The 15,302-nt window shown below is 41.2% G+C and overlaps 1 protein-coding gene across 1 annotated transcript in view; it reads right to left on the bottom strand.

Annotated features, from left to right (window-relative positions):
• Positions 1–1,445: 1,445 nt before the first annotated feature.
• Positions 1,446–15,302, bottom strand: part of LOC122671346 (probable manganese-transporting ATPase PDR2) — a 110,771-nt gene continuing 96,914 nt past the window's right edge. The window contains exons 17-22 of the mRNA XM_043868506.1: positions 13,379–13,444; positions 6,811–6,882; positions 6,387–6,538; positions 6,114–6,225; positions 5,918–6,034; positions 1,446–2,904 (exon numbers count right to left, since the gene is read on the bottom strand). Of these exons, the coding sequence (XP_043724441.1) occupies positions 1,828–2,904; positions 5,918–6,034; positions 6,114–6,225; positions 6,387–6,538; positions 6,811–6,882; positions 13,379–13,444 (1,596 nt within the window). The 3' untranslated portion in view covers positions 1,446–1,827. The remainder of the gene's footprint in view (positions 2,905–5,917; positions 6,035–6,113; positions 6,226–6,386; positions 6,539–6,810; positions 6,883–13,378; positions 13,445–15,302) is intronic.

The raw sequence follows: 15,302 nt of genomic DNA, 5'->3' as shown, positions 1-15,302 counted from the left end.
ACAACATGATAAAGAGAATATTTGCAGTTTAGCACTGCCCACATCATTCTACTCTCAAACTCCCAAGCATGTCTATTTACTTTAAAGAAAAAAAGTTCTCTGTGGGACTGCGTACCGCCCATGCCGACAAGGGGATGAAATGACTGTGCCCCATCCCCCATGAAAGGTGGAAACCCCACCCCCTCCCATGAGGCCAACACGCACACTCTCATTGGCTCCCATGCTCGCGCAGGGCCACATTCCCCCACAGAGAACACCAACCCATAGTTAATTTGTCCATGTATTGTCATGTACCCTGTTATATTCTTAGATTTTGAAAGCTTTAATAAAAAAATTTTACCACCTGGCCAATTCCAAAAGGCTTAAAACTCAGGTTGATAGGGGAACTTGGGGTCTACAGCTACAAACCTATGTTAATCATATAAAGGATTGATTCCACATCGGTTACAAAAGAGATTTGGCATGAATTGATATGGCCTTGGGGTTGCTTCACTGTATAAGCTGATTTATGGGGTTGAGTTTTCTAAAGGTTCGAAATTGAAATTGTTTAATTGCATTCATTAAAAATAGTTTTAAGTTGACAAAATATGATTTTCATGGCCACAATTGGAGAACCAGGTAGAACATTGAACTGACATACCTATTCCAAATCACAACCCTTGATTCCCCTTTTTTTTAAACTGATCACAACCATTTTTTATCAACACAACTCTTGGTTTCAGAGAGGGAGGAAGAGGGAACCCTAGCAATCTCCATCGGAATTGTAGAAACCTGCGACGTCTAACCCCAGAGGATTCTTCGACTGCAAGTCCACCATTGGCTTTGATCAATAATTCCATCCCCATCTTCCCCTTCAACGATTTCACCAACTGCAACATTTCAGCCTAATGCAATTCCCCCATCAGACTACCCTGTTATTGCCACCACCACCATTGAGTGGTGCCCCCCCCCCCCCCCTGCCCCACACCCCATATGAATCCTATTCTAATTGCAAAGATAAATTTTCAAGCAAGAAAAGAGGATACCGATTAATTTGTTGCCATTGTGTATGCTTTCTCTGCCGCTCCTAAAACATTAAACCAATGTTGTGTTTGGTATGCATTCTTGGAATAGATACTGAACCTAGAAGACATTCTGAAACAAGAAAACAGAGACGAACCAGGTTTCAAAATGCATTATAGAGCCAGAATCTATTCTGAGAATGTACCACACAGCCTCAAGTTCTCACCAATATGGGGAGCCAAAATCCACAACAACAATAACAGGAATGTAATTGCAACCCCAATCAGGTAAAGGGAAAGACATCCTTGACAGAAATGTACTGGCCAGTCAAGAGTCAGAGTCAAACAGCATTTCTCCAAAGAATGATGCTTTTTTTTCATTTTGTCTGGTTGCCAATAAAAGTATAATCTTCCAGCAATGATGCTATTTTCGTTTGTCACTAATATCCACACCTCAAGATTTCAAGTTTGAAACCTCATCATATTAAATGTTAATTGTTCTTACCCGTCAATTTACAAGTCTACCCAGTTCATATAATGTTACAAAAAGTTGGCAGCCCTCAGCAATTCAACGAGGGAGAAACCAAAGGGAAAGGAATCCCCATGAAAAAAATATATAACTATAAAAATAACAGAAATGGGTACCTGAAGTTGATCAGAACACAGAGACCGTTGTTACAACCAAAACTGCAGCTGCCATTGTCAGTGGCTAATATTGTCACAGCACTGCTATTGTCATCTTCTAGCCATTTGCCTGTCATATTGTTAGTGGCTACATCTGCTTAGAGCTGACAGCTACTGGACTGCCTCCTATGCTTTGCAATAATCAAAGGCGCTTCTTCTGTTGGATAGTTGCCGCTTGTTGCCGCTTCTTCCATGCTGGCATTCTACCAGGGAAAACCCACCTCAACACTCTCTCCCACATGTAGCAGGTGCAGAACATGAGGAATGCCCAAATTATAAGTTTACCCCGTAATGCCTCCGGAAGTGGCACCAGCTTCAGCCAATCATTCAGGTCCCTGAACAGATCTGACGTGAGGATGGTGAAAAACCCAACAGCAGCCAACAACGCATACATGAACGGTTTGTTCTCTGGGATGCTCTGATTAAATGGATGGCCCATGTAGTTCACAGCAAAAGTGGCAACCTGGATCATCATGTTAACTATGTATGAGACCGTGTTCACCAGGTTTGGGTGGAAATCTGAGTCTGGTTCTATGCATTCCTCTGGCATGTACTTGCTAGCTTCATTGACAGAAGAAATCAAGAAAAGGAGGTGAACCGCAAACTGGCCCAGGAGGGAAAGAAAGACATATGCACAGAAGATGTTTGGATGAGGTCGTGCAGCTGAGAGGGTTGGGAGGGGGCGAGCATGAGAAATAAAGAGGAAAAAAGCTGCTGTGAAGATTCCACTAATTGTGGCCTGCACGTCCCCAAGCTTGACACCATCTAAGTTCATTACACTCAGCACATACGCTGTTGCAAGGCAGTTCAGACCAAGGATCTTGAACATCTGGAGAGTGGTGACTAGTGTACTGCGACCTTGCCGGATTATATCTGTAGTGGGGGCAACAGATGCATGTTTTGCTGTGAAGGGTGATGCCATAGATGCATCACCAAGCTTGACAATGGGTGGGGAGTGACCATCACCTTCCTCATTCATCTCATCCATGAGATGCTTCAATTTTTGCCTTGGCTTCTCAGCAGCTGTCAGACGGCGATTACTTCCTGAGGCACTAGAGTCTAACCGGGGGACAGTTTTGCTGTCCCCATTTAACTCTGACCCAGACTTGAGCTTTTTTGACTTGAATGACTTTGATTTGGATTTGGATGTTTGTGAGGACGATGTATCTCCAGATTGAGCCGGCGGCACTGCATTGAGTAAAGCAACTCCTACATGGGCCTGAAAAGTGTATGAGACATATTTTCATTGTTTTGCTGGGTCAGGGAAACAAAATTGGTAACCAAGACCTTAATAATTCAAACGAAAAATGGTGCCAAGGCAGAAGCGGAGGTTAATGAGCGGCCTCTAACAAGAATTTTTCCAATCTTGAGAACTAAGGATGGAATAAAAGCTGGGAAGGGGAAATAGACAGAAGGCAATCAATAATATATGAAACAAAACCAAAAACCTAATAACACGTGAAACCATACAACAAAAATTTACAGCCCTTGAAGACTAATGAAAAAGATGTTTTAGTCAAAGACAAGTCAACTAAAGCCCTAAAAGCAAAGGTTTAGCACCATAAAACAACTGACTTAAAATTTAGATAGAATACTGGTAGAACAAAGAAAAGCGCTCAACTCAGAAAGGACATCCCACCTGAAGAGAAGATTTCAAAAGCTAATCCAGAAAACTAGTGTCCTTAAACTTGCACCTCATGAAACAATGTGAGTAAACACAATCTACTTCCTAGGCACAACAAAACCCTGGACTGCCCTGCATGCAGAAGATTTAGTTCTACACAACAACAGCAACTCAGCCTTATTCCAACTAAATGGGGTCAGCTACACGGATCCTTACACACACACATACAAAAGAGAGAGAGAGAGAGGAAACACACCAGCCCCAACTACGAATCAGTCTGAAAGACACAGTTCTCATTAGGCAGGACTAACATAAGACCTTAAAAAGACGGGCCCTTGAAAAGATGGGTAATAGAGTTATCAAAGTCAAGATGCTAGATCAATGAGTTTGCAGAAAGCTTGGTTATGTATGAACCTAAATATTGGATAGAAATTTATTTGATAACCAAAAAAAACAAAAACACCAAAGGATTATGAGAATGTCAAGTTCAATAGTTTTTCACCCTAGTACTGGTAATGGTATTATTGCTAACATTCTTCTTGTTGTAGCTGATGATGTCGTTATTATATTATTATTTAAATTTGTGTCTATATGTATGTATTTATTTATCAGTAACACCAAGAATTTTATTAATACGAGAATGATAAATCAACAGAATCAAGACTCCACGGTGCAAGCCAACATATATTGAATCTATTCACATAGATTATGCATCATCTCATATTTTTAACCCCCCCCCCCCCCCAAAGATTTTTTGACACCAATATAGACAGGCTGATCTGATAGGCTTATCAGGTTAGCTCCAATTTTTAGCCATGTGGCAGGATGATGTTTGGAAAGATTCTAGGCTTGGATTAGCCACATGTCAAATTTCAGAACCTAATTCAGTCAAATAGCCTCCCGTGTATTGGCATCCATCCTTGTATGCCCATGCACCTCTTGATGTAGATCCAAGCCTCCTCGAATTGAGGAAGCCACCCTAAACCTAGGGTTTTAGTAGGAGCCTTAGGATAGTTTATTTCAGTTCTATACTTAGTTTTATTTTCTATTTTGTAATTGAACCGGCTCAAATTGGTTGCATCCAATTGGTTCAATTTGGTCCAAATTAAGTGAAGGGTTCCTATTGGCTAGTAGGATCTTATATCCTATTGGTTACTTAGGAATCTCAGCTATTTAAAGTGTTTTAAGTTGTTAGGGTAAATAGGTCTTTTTGTTTTAAGTTGTTTATTAAACTCACACTCCTTCCACGATTTTGGAAGAGAAAGAATTTAAATTGTATTAGGATTTGGCCCTTAGGCCCTTATTATTAACAGAAAACATGGGAAGCTCCCCCACATAATTTTTGAGTTTAAAAAAATACAATTTCGTTGCTGCTTTGCTGCTGCTGCCATTGCTCCCTTGTGTGAGTGTTGCCTTGTGAATCTCAAGGTGAAAGGTTAGTGGACTCTCATGACTCCTTGCGTCTGTTCAATACCGGGAGGTTCTTCTTCTTCTTCAATCGAGCTTCTTCAAGCTGCTGTTGCTGCCTTTGAAGGAGATCAAACCAGTAAGTAATTTTAGTTTCCTGCATTTATCCTTCCCCTCTTCATCTTCTAACCTAATCCATCCTTTCCCATCAACCCAACCAGATCACTACAGCCAGCCTTCCATCCCCTCCATTAAACCTACAACTATTCCTTCGAATTTTAGCTTGATCCCCAAGCATTCACCTTCCAACCATCAGATCTGTGCCAAACTTCCAGCAAACATCCCTCCCTCTCCCTCCTACACTCATCCCAATTTGAGTCCCATCTGACCATCTAAACCCTAGTTTTCAGCCTAGATCCTTAAACCTAAAACCCGAAACCCTAACCCTAATTCTGCAGATTTTTCAAACTTAACCAAATCCAATTATTTTTATCCCATAATAACCCCCTAGACCTGCATATTAAACCCATATAAGACCCATTCCCAAATTCCCATCCTAAACCCTAGAATTAACCCAAAACCTAGTGCTGTCCATTCAAACCAGCAACCCTTTTTGCTATTGATCCTGTTATCTGGCTCCTAGTAGGTCTCCTACCTATCTAGGACAACATTACCTCTTGTAGTCCCTAGATTTCCAAAGCTTTATTTTGCCCCTTGGTCAACTTTGTCTACGCTGAAACTCAACACAGGCTGGGGACCTTGAGTTCTACCTGTCCACAAAATGGGGCCCCATCAAACTTGGGCCATTCTGAGGAACATTTTGGGACGGCCCCATCCTGGGTAACTTAACCCATTTATTTTTGCTTATGGAACTTGTTTTTGCAAAATTTCTCAATTGATTAAAATTTCATAGATTTTCATTGCAAATGGTACATAAAAACTAGGGATAAGCCTGGCTTTCCCTGATTAAGCTGTACTAGCCATTCTCAAAGGCACAATGCTAAAAAGCTTTTAGGAGAGGGTTCTCTGAGCAAGCGGCAAAGGGGGAGTGCACCAATGAGGTGCGATAAAATGGTATCTTATATAGGATGGCAGCAATGTCATTTTCTACGAGAACAGAGATTGACACAGTTGCTAGCATATTCTACCCCAGCGGCTCAGAGCCATTTCTCAAAGTAATATTTTTTTAAGTCATTTTCACCTGCTTGAGAGCTCCAACATCATTTGTTCCATCTCCACACATCAGGGTCATCCTTCCCACAGTTTTAAAAGTAGTCATGATAAGTTCCTTCTGTTCAGGAGCAACCCTTGCAAAAACCTGAAAGGAGTTGCTGTGGCATGTGAGCAAGAAGAAACAATTCTCCAATATAGCTTAAACAGATACAATGGAATACCACCTTCACATATGGGATGACTTGGAGAACAGCGTTAGTCTGCTGTAACATTTCAAAGCAGTCGCCTCCAATACAGAGATCATAGGAGTCCGACAAAGTTTCCACCTCTTTGTCACTGTAAGCAGAACCGCACAAGTAAAACATAGCAGATAGAAAATACCATTGGTTTGATTCATTAAAAAGGAAAGAAAGAAAGTATAAGAAAAGATGTTCTCTAGCCTTCCAGGGAGAAGAATCCAATACCAGCCTCCATACTGATTATTATTAGTGCTTTACCTATAAGTAATAACATCAGTTTCATCAGGAGAAATCCATGCAAAACCATCATCATTCCTTGCTGGACATAAAATCAGTGTTTGTTTGGAAATAATATTAACTTGGCCAGCAACATGGCAAGCTGTCAAAGCTTGATCTCCGGTAATCATCACCTAACATCAAAGAACCTTGTCTTTGTTAAAATATTCAAGAAACTATGCAAACTATTTATTAAACTGGTTCTAATACTATAGAGTAACCAGAAAAGAATAGAGACACAAGGAACACAGCCACCAACTCAAACTTCTCATCGTTGCACCATGCACCAAATATATCACCCAATTAACTCAATAGAGGCATACTGTGGATCCTTCCAAAAAAACTGGCCACATTGAGAAGATTCCACTCTGATTAAGTAAGGCATTGGTAGATATGTGCAACATACCAAGTCATGTGAAGATCCTCTTAGTTCAGACAAAACAGAAGCTGAGTCTGTTCTAATAGGACAGTTAAAGACCTGAAATGCAGACAACAAATTGAAGTCATCAATAAATATTTCATTTCCCTACTGATACCATAGTTGCAAGGCAACCCACAGTGTCGGGTGGGGCATCTAGCGCCCTAGACATGCAGTATATGTAATACAGCAATGATACGACAATAACAAACTCAGCCTTATCCCAACTTAATGGGGTCGGCTACATGGATCCAACAAAACACAGTAGGGAAAACTAAGGTCTAAACAAGAAAAGGGGGATGAAGGCATGAGAAAGAGGGATGAGGAATGAGATGAGAAAGAAAAAAAAGAAAATGCAAAATGAAAGATGGAAAATAAGAGCGAAATGAAAGTTGAAAGATGAAAGTAGATGAAAGGAAGCACAGCCCAGCAAGTCGGGACAATCTCAGCTAAATGGGGTTTGCAACATGGATCCTTGCCCTCCAACAGGCTCTATCCGAGGTCATACTTGGTACCAGACCTAGGCAACGCATGATAATTTTAGATAATTATGCTTGTATACAACATAGAAGCCATATCAATGCAATATTGCACTATGATATAATTATGCTTATATACAACATAGAAGTTGTATCAATGCAATATGATATAATTAAGCCACTAATGACCTAATAAAAGAAAACCAACATATAACAAATGGATAATAGAAGCATATTCAAAAAAACAAAGCAATAAACATACATAAACTTATGAAGTGTCAAAAAACTAATATAATATAAGGTATTGTTAACAGGAATAAAACTGATGCTTGGATGTCTAAGGCAGACCCCAAGCAATATATTTATAATGAATAGAAAATATTCCATGGACAGAATTGTCCCTATCAAAGCCGACATGGCTGTACATGAAATAAAAGAAGTAAAAAGTCCAAAATACCCCCACGGTATTCTGGCCCATACAATCCACCATTCCCCCTCAAGTTGGAGCATATATATCATGCATGCCCAACTTGACTAAGATAGGAAGAAACACTTTGCCACTTAGTTCCTCAGTGAACACATCGGCTAATTGATCAGCAGACTTCACAAAGGGAACACAGATGAGTCCGGCTTCGAGCTTCTCCTTGATGAAATGTCAGTCAACCTCCACATGCTTAGTACGATCATGCTGGACAGAGTTATGAGCAATGCTAATGGCTGCTTTATTATCACAATAAAACATCATGGGAAGATGGACAACAATACCAATATCCTGCAACAATCCCCTAAGCCACAAAAGTTCACAGATTCCATGCGTCATGGCACGGAACTCTGCTTCAGCATTGGACCTTGCCACAACATTTTGCTTCTTGCTACGCCATGTGACAAGGTTTCCACCTACAAAGGAAAAATAGCCAGAAATGGATTTTCTATCAGTAAAGCCAGCCCAATCGGCATCAGTATAAGCTTCAACCTTCAGATGACCATTGGGAGATAAAAGGATTCTTTTTCCTGGAGCAGACTTCAAATATCGCAAAATACGAAGGACTGCCTCCATGTGAGAGGAATAATGATTGTGCATAAACGGGCTCACTAAACTTACAGCAATGGCTATGTCTGGTCGTGTGTGGGAGAGGTAGATTAGTTTGCCCGCTAATCGCTGATAACAACCTTTGCCAACAGGTACACCTTCTTTCTCCTTAAGTCTTGTAGTAGCTTCCATAGGAGTATCTGAAAGATGACAACCTAGTAACCCAGTCTCCGTCAACAGATTTAGGATATATTTTCTTTGAGAAAGAAAGATGTCCTTTGAAGATCAAGCAACCTCTATCCCTAGAAAGTATTTTAGAGTACCCAGATCCTTTACTTCCAACTCACGGCCAAGGAAGTGCTTCAATTTCTTAATAGCATCACCATCATCACTAGTGACCATAATATCATCAACGTAGACTAAGAGAATAGCTACCTTGTCACCAACTCGTCTAATGAACAAAGTATGATCATCATTGCTTTCCTTATATCCTGCTGAAATCATAGCCTTATGAAATTTGCCGAACCAAGCTCTAGGTGACTGCTTCAACCCACAGAAAGCACGCTTCAATTTACAGACCTTGCCCTTGGTCCTATCATTAGAGAAGCCTGGTGGAATATCCATATATACCTCTTCCTCAAGCTCCCCATGGAGGAAGGCATTCTTTACATCCAACTGCTGAAGATCCCACCTAAGGTTTACAGCGTAGGACAATAACACTCTTACAGTGTTGAGTTTTGCCACTGGTGCGAAGTTCTATTGATAGTCAACTCCATAAGTTTGAGTGAAGCCCTTTGCAACCAGATGTGCCTTATATCGATCCACTGTCCCATCTGCCTTCGATTTGACCACAAACACCCATTTACATCCAACTGGTTTTTTCCCTGGAGGAAGAGCCACAAGATCCCACGTATTATTTTTGTGCAGTGCTCTCATTTCTTCCAACATTGCTGCCTTCCACTTTCCATCTGTAGATGCCTCCTGCTAACTTTTAGGAATGGAAGCAAAAGCAAGAGAATATACAAATGCACGAAAAGAGGGAGAAAGAGAGCTAAAGAAAAAAAATGAGATATAGGATGCAAAGTGCAAGTCCTAGTACCTTTGCGATGAGCAATAGGTAGGTCAGAAGAAGAGGGCTTACCAGGAGAGGAAGGATCTGGATCTTGAGCCGGCAACTAGATGGGTATTGATGGTACAGTAGATTGAAGCTGCCCCCTTTTATAGGTGATCGTATTGGAGTTGTCAATCCTCTTTTGAAATTTACCAATAGTTCTCTGGACTGGAGTCAGCTCCCCCTCAATAGGAACATCAACAACACTCTTTTCTATGGTCTCCCCCTGTAAAGGATTCCCTTCGGATGAGGAGGAATAGCCACAGAGGCTGGACTGCAGTAAAAGGAGGCTGGGCAGCAACTATGGGAGGCTGGACAGCAGCCGTAGGGGGCTGGACAACAGCCGTAGGGGCTAGCAGAGGAACCTTAAAGGACAACACATCTTCACTAGAACTCTCCCCCTGAAGAGGTGGTGAAGAATAATAGGAAAGGGTCTCATGAAAAATAACATACATACTAACCAAAATACGGCGGGAAGGGAGATGGTAACACTTATAACCCTTCTAGGTTGGAGAATAACCCAAGAAAATACAACGTAAACCCCTAGGTTCAAGTTTGCTTGGAGATTTTGTATCTCTAGCATAACACACACAACCAAACACTTTGGGAGTGATAACAAAGGAGGAATTCCCCATTAAAACTTCAGCTGGACTATGGGAGTCAAGAACCCGAGAAGGTAACCTATTGATGAGATAGGCTGCAGTGAGGATAGCATCTCCCCAATATTGAGATGGGACATGTCTAGTAAACATCAAAGCCCTGACCACCTCTAACAAGTGGTGGTTTTTTCTTTCGACCACACCATTCTGGGCAGGGGTATCAACATAACTAGTCTGGTGAATAATACCATGGTCAACTAGATATTTTTGAAATTGAGATTCTTTATACTCGGTTCCATTATCACTTCTCAATATTTTGAGAGTAGCCTAGAACTGAGTTTGGACCATTTTATGAAAATGCTGAAAACATTCAAAAACTTGATTTTTTGTGTGTAAAAGATACACCCACGTGTTCCTCGAGTGACAGTCAATAAAAGAAATAAACCAACGATGACCAGAAAGAGATGTTTTACGACTAGGACCCCAAACATCAGAATGCACCAATTGGAAGCAAGAAGAACTCATTTTGTTTGATAAAGAATAAGTTGAATGTGTCTGTTTGGCCAGAACACAAGCCTCACAAAAAAAGTCATCCTTACTACATTAGGTGACCAAACCAGAAAATAAATGCGCTAAAATTCCTAATGGAGGGTGACCTAACCTAGAATGCCATTGGTAAAGTTCAGAAGAGACCAAGGAGTTCTGGTGTAGCGGAGAAGGTAATGGTGGTGGAGAGGGAAGACCATCTTCAAGCAGGTACAATCCACCGTGTACTTTACCCAATCCAATTGTCTTCCTAGAGCAAATCCTGAAAAACACAATTGGAAGGAAAAAAAGCTACTTTGCAACTAAGATCACGAGTAATACTACTAATGGAAAGAAGGCTTATAGTAAAATTAGGAATATGTAAAACCGAGGACAAAGGAAGAGAGGAAGCACAGTTGATGATTCCTTTTCCAAATATGGAAGAAAGAGAACCATCTGCTACTTTGACCTTGCTTTCCTAGAAATGGGAGAATAACGATGGAACAAGCTAGAGGAACCGGTCATGTGATCTATAGTTCCAGAATCTATGATCCAAGGATGGGAAGCTGCAGAACAGTAACCACTAAATGGAATAACTGATTGGGCAAACTGTGAACCTGAAGGAGCGGAAGAGTTGGCAGTAGCAACAGATGTAGTAGAGGCAGCAGCAGCGGAAGTCCCTAGCACACAGAGGAATGCCTGTAGATCGTCCTGGGATAGATCAGTGTCACTAGCAGGGGCTGTGGTAACAGACTCAGTATGATTAGCTTTGTTCTTTGGCTTTTTCTTGGCAGCCCTCTTAGCTTCAAAGTCAGCCAGTTTCCCATGAAGTTTCCAGCACTTTTCTTTGGTGTGGTAAAGTTTGTGACAGTGCTCACAAACAACAATGCCAGCAGTAGAATCACCAGGAGGGGTGCCAACAGGTGCAAGAGTAGCCGGGGCAGCAGTCTGGAGGGTTGATCTATTAGTAATAGGAGGATGCAACATAGCAGCCCTGCAGTTTTCTTCAGAGGAGACCAAACCATAGGATTGTTCAAGTGTGGGAAAAGGTTTATGGCCCAACACCTGAACCCGAATCTGGTCATACTCGACATTCAAACCAGCCAAAAAATCATAAACTTTGATCTTGTCCACATGCTTCTTGTATGAAGTAATATCAGTAGCTGTAGTAGGGAAATAATCAGAGAAGTGGTCCAATTGCTGCCAAAGGCTACGCAAAGTAGCATAATATTTGGAGACATAATTCTCCCTAAGTAGTGTGAAGAACCTTCTTTCGTAGTTCATACACCTGGGCAATCCCGTAAGTCTCCTTGTAAGCAGCCCAAATCTGAGAGGCTGTATCAAGGAGAAGAAACCTATATGCAAGGTCTGAAGTCATGGAACCAATGAAGTAGGACATGAGCACTCCATTGTTTGCAAACCATCTATCATGAGCAGCACTAGTCTCAGTTGGCATAACACTGGTGCCATTAATATGGCCAGTAAGGCCACGGCCAGCAATGGCAAAGGAAGCAGACCGAGACCAAAGCAAGTAATTAGAACCATCCAATTTGATTGGATTAGGAGGAAAGGTATGATAATCTGATGTGCCTTGGCCATCACCAATAGAAGTAGCAGTTTAAGTAATTGAGTCACCCATACTTACAGTAGAGAAACCCAAATCGCAGAGAGGGGCTGTGGTAAGGGAAAAGCCAGTAAAAACCTCCAAGAGAAGTGCCAAAAATTGAGCGAGAGACTTCTTTATATGCAGCAGTAGGTGTCCCAAAAAATCAGTAGCAACAAAGATTGCGATCCCCTAGATCGACTTTTGCAGGGTTTTTGGAAAAAACCTTGATTTGGTGAGATCGATGTAGGGCAAAAGCAAGCAAAAACTCAGCAAAAGGGGCTGAATTTGGATCGAGTGGTCTTCTAATGGTGCTGGATCACTCCTCCAAAGATCAGCTTCAATGGAAATCTGAAACCCCCAGATCGATAATTGTCGGGGTTTTGAGAAAACCCTTATGTTGGGAAGAATCGATCTGAGAAAACCTTCAAAGAATGGAGACAGGAACTTGGAAAAATCTGCTGCAGGACTTGATCTTCAATAAGGGAGATTGATTTCTTATTGGGAGATGAAATCAATCCAAAAAAACTTGAAGCTTCAAATATCGCAGGCAGGGAGGCTGGTTCCTATCGAGCAGAATTTTTTGTCATTGAATGAGGTGATGGAGGGCAGCAACTGGATCTAGTGATCACCTCATCAGTGCTGCCCTATGGGAGAATGGAGAACAAAAGAGAGGAGAAGAGAAGGTGAAGAAAGAAGGAAAAGAAATGAAGAAGAAGAAAAGAGATCGAGAATGGGGCTGTGAAGAACCCTAGTTCGAAACTTGCACTGATAACATGTTAACAGGAATAAAACTAGAGCTGAATGCTTGGATGTCTAAGGCAGACCCCTAGCAATATATTTATAATGAATAGAAAATATTAGATGGACAGAATTGTCCCTATCAAAGCCGACATGGCTGTACATATCATAAAAGAAGTAAAAAGTCCAGAATACCCCCACGGTTATCTGGCCCATACAATCCAACAGGTATGCCGTTAGAAGGCCACAAGGTGACGCCTAGGCATCCAAGGCGGTTGCTTTTCTTGCATCAAACAAGGCGTGATGTCGCTTTGAACCCAAGAAGGTGGCTGGAAGCCTAGGTGACATGCCTGACAACTATGGCTGATACATTGAATGGAAAATGGAAATAGACCACAGATACAAAGATGAGTTTAGTTAGAAACCAAAGCTAAAAAGACAAAACTATGGTAGATTTTGGCCACTTACTGCAAAGCCAGCAAAAGTAAGACCACTCTCTACTAAATCTCTGTCCAAGCTTCTAGCTTCACCAACCTGTCATGCAATGGAAAAAACAAAGATAAAAAATAAATATATATGTACTTATCGACAGAAGTAGTTGTGAACTGTAAAGGACTGAAGTGATGCCTACAGCGAAAACTGGAAATATAGGTCAAGGGTACATGAAAATACATGATGCTTTCTTTCCATTCCATCAAGAAGGAATTTTTTTTGGAGGGGGAGGGGGAGTTTGTTAGGGGAAAATATACATAAATAAATAAAATACATAATATTTTTTTCCTGGGAGTGTACACCTAGTTGTGCCACTTGGAACTTGGAAGGATTATGTGGCAAATCCGATCATCAGATATCTAGGGAGTGGTTTGGATTGGCAATATGTCATATTTCAGACTCATAAACAACATACACCCATATATTGGCAAGCACTCTATTGGTGTCCTGCATTTTTTAATGATTTATTTTGTCAGTTGGCCAGCTCAGTTTGGGCTAAAACTTGATACATGAGCAGGGATCTTGGGATCCAATATGTCCAGAAAATTTCAGCCACATCCAACTTGCCATGTAGCAGAACTAGGTGCACATCCATACATTCCATAATGGACAAGCAGTCCAGGAAAACAACTCCCAAATAGACAATTGTAGCTTATTCTAGTTTTGGATATGCTTATGTGATATCTCACTGCCTGTAATGCAATATAATGAGTAAACATCGCGCAATCAACCCTCTATCATGAACAATACATCACTAGAATAAGTAGAATCTGATTAGAAGCCTCCACCTATAAATAGTCTACCCTTTCAAAAAATATAATGTTTCGTGGTGTGATTCAGCTGACCAATAGATGCATCATGTATGCGGATGTTGGGCTTGCCCTGCTTCCCCATTGCAATGTCCTGGTTTGAAGTTCTTTGGGCTACTTTGCAAGGTTTTGGAATTTTTTGCGACTGCATCATGGACTGAGATACCATATAGCAACTGTGTCCTGTTTTCATATAAGATGCTACTGTTCACTATATAAGATACTTTGTTGAGGTTTTGGGAAGGCGTGAAATAGTTTTTTTTATTATATAAATCATTGACTGTAAAGTATGTGCTAGTGTCGTCAATACTGGTTCAATGCAGATTCTCATCGGCTCATGTGGGGACTTCACTGGTGTTAACCAGCTATGCATCTGACAGAATTGCAGATATATCATATGGGAGAGACTCCGGAGATTGTACAGGCCACTGTTTTTTGGGCTTTCTGGTGCTCTGCTTTGCTTTGTTAGGTAGTGAACTAGACAAGGAAGATTGTTTTCCCCCTCATCTGTCGTGCATGGATAAGCTTAAAACCTACCTATAGAAAAATGGAGAGGTCCAAGGGACGGTCTGGGTGACTCTCAGGTGTCCCAGCATCCTGAACAGAGTCCCGGATGTCCCAGAATGTCCCAGCCCAAAAGAATACATAAGGTAATTAGTTTCAATCTGTTTTTTTTTCTGTACCTCATTATGCTTTATGTATAGGTTCTATACCTCAGGAAAACCCCCTTATGCTTTGTGTATACACCCCCCACAGTGACCCAAATGACTGACAGACTTTGATTTTAAAGACACAATATAACAATAACAAAAAGGAGAGCGGTTACGATCACCACCATGGCAGCTGCTGCAAACTGCAAGTAGCTTCCGGAAAAATGAAGAAAAAGAGAGTTGCAAAGGTTAAAGAGAGAGAGAGAGAATTTAATGAAATAACGATGGAAGATGTGATCATCAAGGTTCAAAATCGGTTGCTAGCCGAAATGAATAAAAGGGTCAAGGTCCAAATCAAATAATGTAAGCGACAATAGGGTTGCCACCAACCATCCCAAACTTCCTGGACGTATCCTGGACAGTGTCCCAGATGTCCCTTCC

Source organism: Telopea speciosissima, chromosome 8 (assembly GCF_018873765.1).
Source record: "Telopea speciosissima isolate NSW1024214 ecotype Mountain lineage chromosome 8, Tspe_v1, whole genome shotgun sequence".
Lineage (NCBI taxonomy): Eukaryota > Viridiplantae > Streptophyta > Magnoliopsida > Proteales > Proteaceae > Telopea > Telopea speciosissima.
This window is presented reverse-complemented; position numbering and strand designations above follow the sequence as displayed.